The sequence below is a fragment of the Merops nubicus genome, unplaced genomic scaffold (genome assembly GCF_000691845.1).
Source record: "Merops nubicus isolate BGI_N331 unplaced genomic scaffold, ASM69184v1 scaffold41236, whole genome shotgun sequence".
Classification (NCBI taxonomy): domain Eukaryota; kingdom Metazoa; phylum Chordata; class Aves; order Coraciiformes; family Meropidae; genus Merops; species Merops nubicus.
In genome coordinates, this window is record NW_008617700.1 from 1 (window position 1) to 5,068 (window position 5,068).

Below are 5,068 nucleotides of genomic sequence, written 5' to 3' on the forward strand. Positions count from 1 at the left end.
CGCCGAGGAGGCAGCGGCAACGGGCAGGTGCCTCCTTCCCACCCCTTCTCTTGCAGGAGTCCTGAAGTTCGCCCGGCTGATCAAATCCTACGAGTCGCAGGACCCAGAGATCGCCAGCATGTCGGGCAAGCTGAAGGCCATGTTCCTGCCGCCCATGACGCTGCCGCCGCACGGGGCCGGGACCGGTGCAGTAGCAACCTCCTGAGACCCTGGACCTCTCCTGCCCGGCGAGGGGCCGTGCCCTGGCCGGTGCCTCTCTCCCAGTGGGCGGGTCCCGTCAGCCCCGGGAAGGGAGCACTTGAACGAGGGAGATGCTGACCTGGAAGGAGCGGGATGCTTTGTGCCTGCCTGTGTGTTTGCTCGTGAATAAAAGATGTTTTGAAAATACCCTTGTTTTGGAATGAACGTGAGCTCAGTGGCGTTCCTCAGGCACGGATACTTCTCTCTGTTGCAGAGGCAGTTATATCACTGCCCATCTCACGCCTGATGAAACCTGTGCTAGTTTTTTGAGGGGCCCAGTATGCACCACCAAGTTCTGCAAAAATGTAGTTGCTTATGCAAGTCTGAATTTGAAGCCCTAGGACTTGATATCGAAGTGACATTTGTTTTAAAAAAATATTTCAGAGTTACTAAGCCCTGTCTAAGAGCAAGCTTTTGAAACATGCTAAGTCGGTAATGTATCCCTAAACACAACTTGGTGCAAGTGTCCTGAATGCACAGGGACCTCTGTCCCAGCAGGCTTGGTGCAGCTCACTCCCTCAGAGCACCCATGCCTGTGGCTGCGTTGTTCTCTGGCTGTGTGTGCAACCAAGCCCGTTAGCCCTCAAGAACAAGGCAGTGGAGATGCAGCAGGGAGCTGGGCTTGTCCCATTTGGCCGCAGCCTGGATTAGAACAGCAGAAACGATACAAAATTGTATCTTGAGTCTTAGGGGACTGAAGAGGGGCAAACCTCACAGAGCTGCCTCGCTTAGGTGTGACGTCTGGTGTCTCCGACATGATTCGAATGTAGGACCATCAGAGGTGTCTGCTTGTAGCCTCCTGCTTTGTGTGCCTGTTGCCCTTGGGAGCAGTGAGGTATTCAGGGAGGGTGATGTGAGCCAGGGTGGCAGGGCTGGGGATGAAGAAACCAGGCCCAGGAGAGCACAGTGCCGCGTCCAGCTTTGCCTCCGTGCCTTTCAGTTACACACCGGGCAGGAATGTAGCAGGGAGGGCGTGAACCCGGCGGATGGGAGGCAGGAAGAGCAGTCTGTCCCTTCCGTCTGCACCTACCTCTCCCAGCTTGGCCTTGGCCTTCCTCCACCCCTCTCATTACTCATTAACTGCAGCTCAGGAAGTGCTTTGCAAATGGTGAAAATGAAGCCCTCCACTTGAGGCGTGCGGTTTGCCTGACCTGGAGCTACCTTCTCCTTAGCCTGCCTGGGAGCAGGCGGAGTTCAGGACCGTGCCTGTGTGGCTGGGACACAGGTGAGTCACAGGGGGTGCTGCAGCTCCCACAGGCTGCCAGCTGCTCCTCCAGAGCTGCGAGCGCTCCGTGCCAGGAGCCGCCGGCCCTGCGGAAGGGTGTGCGTCCACCCTGCCTTTCTTGAGGTCTATGAGGTCTCTCCCCAGTCCACCTCAAGACATCGTCGTGATAATTCTAATACCGTTTTATTTCCTTTAGTAGGACCCCCTGGTTTAGGGCCGTGGCACTTCCTGCACCAGCTGCTGTCAGGCCCCCATCAGTGGGGATCTGAGAGTCAAGATCCTGATGCCATCCTGTGGGTGAGTGCTATGAATGTTAGTTAGGAGAAGACTTGTTGGTGAGAAAAAATAAAAATAGTAGCAGTAGGAACTGAGCACAGAAGGGGGGAAAAACCCACCTTATAACAGGAGCTACAGGATAGACAGAGGTCTGGAGTTCATGGTGGTCTAGGTTACTGCTGTTACCATGGCTCCTTCTCACTTTGATAAAGAGCAAGTGGGGCTTGTGATGCCCACTCCATACAGCTACTGCTACTCTGCAAACCCCACAGCTGACACGTCTCTGAATGGTTTTGTACAGAGGTCAGGTGGCCAAGATTTTAAACCCTGGTGATTTCTTGATCTGCTACAGGCTTTCTAGCCCTTTATGTGACAGCAGGACATAAAATCTTCACGGTCAGTCCCAACAAGTGCTCTGCTGTGGAGACTGCCATGGCATGGTGTAAGGAAATGGGATTTGCTCAAGCATTATACCATGGTAGGAAGCTGGGAAAACACAGTGGCCTGGCAGAGAGCACCTGGCTTAGGCAAGTCACAGGAATAAGGTCCATCTCCCTGTCCCCCAAGCCCAGATGGCCTTCACTGTGCACTAACAACTGAACTATGATGCAGTTCTGTGTGGAACAGCAAAACCTCCTGTCTAAAGTCATCTCAGTGCTGAGAATCAGAAGTAACAGATGAGCATATTCTCAAAAGGGGCTCCAAGTGAGATCCCCCAAATGAGGAGAAAGCACAGACCAAGAAAGTAGATACCTGGGCAAGAGGGTAGACAGTATAAAGGGGAAAGCAGTGACTGTGATATTAAAGGAAAAAGTCAGCATCTGCTTTTGTAAAGGCAAATCCTGTCTTGGAAAGCTGGACTTTTTTGAGGGCCTTGGCAAGCTTGTGGATGAAGCAGGTCTGGCTGATACCGTTTCCTTGGATTTCCAAAAAATTATTTGACAAGATTTTTTTCATTGGTGTCTTTAAATAAAGCTAAAGTCATGGCATAAGAAAGGAGGTGAAGTTTTTCTTGGCTAAAGAATTAGTATAAAATAGTAAATGGAAGGCGAGACTAAAGATGCAGCTTTTACAGCAAGGGGAAGTCATCAGTGGTCAGATCAGAGGGCCTAACCTAAAACAGATGCTGTTCAGTATGTTTCTAAATGACCTGGAAACAGAGCTTGGTGAGGTGAGAAAACTGGCTGGTGGTAGAAAGTTCCTCCCTCAGGTTAATAGAGTGGGAGCTGACTCTGAGTGACTGCAGAAGGATCTTGTGATAGTGAATGAATGGGCAGTAGAGCAGCAGATGGAATCCTAGGTAGGCATATGTAAAACAATATTCATACAGAAGAATAATTCTAAATTTACATACAAAGCAACGGTGACCTAACTGTAAGCTCTCTAGTGTAAAACTGGGATCATCTATAGGTCTGTGCAATTGTTGGCTTAATGCTCCATTGTGCTAAACAAATAGCAGAAATCATCACTGTCTCTACATATGTCCATGAATCACCAGCACCATTAGTGGAGCTAACCCCAAAGCTAGATCAGGTTGCTCAGGGCCCTGTTCAGGTGAGTCCAGAACATCTCCATGAATGGAGATTCCTCAGACTCTCTGGGGCCATGCAGACTCTCTTGCCCTTTGGGGAGCGTGCCTGTGCAATTTTTCCTGGTATCTAATCAGAATTTCCCTTGCTGGAGGTTATGCCTGTACCCTCTTGTCCTTTTGCTGTGTCCCACAAAGAAGATTCTGGCTCCTTGTCTCTAAAACCCCTAATCCCCTTTTAGGTGGTCTCAGACAGCTGTTAAATCCTTCCCTAAGCATCTTTTCTCCAAACTGAACCAACCCAGCCTCTTCTATCTGTGCTGTGCTCCAGGCTCTTCACCTCTTCAGTGGCCTTATGCTTGGATTCCATCCACTTTCTCAGTGTCTTTTTTACAAACATGGGTATCTTTTAGTTGTCCATTTCATTTATCTTCCATAATTTTTGTTCCACTGCTAGCTGTGGGTTGCTTCCAGGAAGGATTTACAAGGTGAGGTTCTACCACCTGCGTTGCACTGAAAGCCCAACAACAGTAGTCTTCTTGCTGAAATCTCTTGACTTGTTAATTACATTAAGAAAGTATTTTAGTGGGTCAGTTATAGCCTGCTGTTCTCCGCTGCAGCCACTTGGGACAGCAACCTCAAAGGTACCAACTATGGTTCTCTACTGTGATATTTCCCTTCCTTACCAGCAGGAGCTCCTCCCTGGTAGTTTTTAATAGATGTCTCAGATCAAAGACACCAAGGCAGCTGTGTGCTTCCAGTCCTTTCCTGAGCTGAAAGCAACCAGAAGTGTATATTCAACCTGTAAGTTATGTGTTTTGGGATTTGTATGCACAAAAATACTGACGTGGGTTACACTGCATCCTGTGGCTTGTCCTACTGGAGGATACTGAATTTACACATGGGTTTAGTGTTAACTATCCCTTTCTCTTCTGATCTAGGCTCTTCCTTGTTCTTTCCCTGTTCACCTGTGTCCCACTAATGTTCTCTTCCTCAGACAGGTTTTCTTCTTCATCTAGTTCATAAGGTGTAGGAATGACTAGGTTTTTGATTTTTTTTCTGCTGTGGTTTCATATCAACCCTACATAATCTAATATTATTTTGATATTAGGAGTTCTCTTCTGGGACTTCTGCCCAGAAGTTCCTGTCATTTCTCTCCTATTACTAAACCATATTTCTTTCCTGTACCAGTTGTAGCCTGGCTTTGATTTATGTGCAGTGTTTTAGGTCAACTTCTACAACTTGACGTAAAGTTCTTCCCTTGAGCCACAGCTCTCTGTGCCTTTAAAGTCTCCTATTTTTTAATGTCAGTTTTAAGTTTGTACATCTGGATCCCTGCATCTCACCACATCCCAGCTCATCATGTGTGTGAAAATAGAAGCACTTCAAGGAGAGTCCTTGCAGGTGCTGGGTTGCCTTTCTAACAATGAAGTTTAGCTTCCCTCTCGGCTCTCCTGTACTTCCCGTTGTCGTTAGTTTCTGTCTTGCCCATGAGTTTTGTCGCGGTCATTGCTAGCAGCCTGTTCAGCTTTTTGCAGGATTTCCCAGTCTGGTGCTGTGCGGGGAAGTCTGAAGCTGCTGGTACTTGAAATGAGCAAGTCTCTTGCTGTTCCTGCTGCCCACAGCAGCAGACAGGCTAGCTGAGGTGGCCTCAGGGGAGACTCGGGCTCCTTTCCTAGCTGGATTGCCCTCTCTGGTTACTGTTTAGCTCCCATTCCTTCACAAGACCTCCAGACCTTGAAGTCAGTGTTGTGGAAAAGAGCAGTCATGGGCCATGGCTGGAAATGGCTAGGTGACTG

General features: G+C 48.8%; 1 protein-coding gene across 1 annotated transcript; it reads left to right on the forward strand.

Annotated features, from left to right (window-relative positions):
• Window positions 1–56: 56 nt before the first annotated feature.
• On the forward strand, window positions 57–205 carry LOC103775756 (chromosome unknown open reading frame, human C12orf57; the record flags this gene model as incomplete). Its single annotated transcript, XM_008943230.1, has 1 exon — window positions 57–205. A coding segment is annotated over one exon (149 nt), but the record flags the coding sequence as incomplete, so codon positions are not given.
• Between the last annotated feature and the right edge of the window lie 4,863 nt (window positions 206–5,068).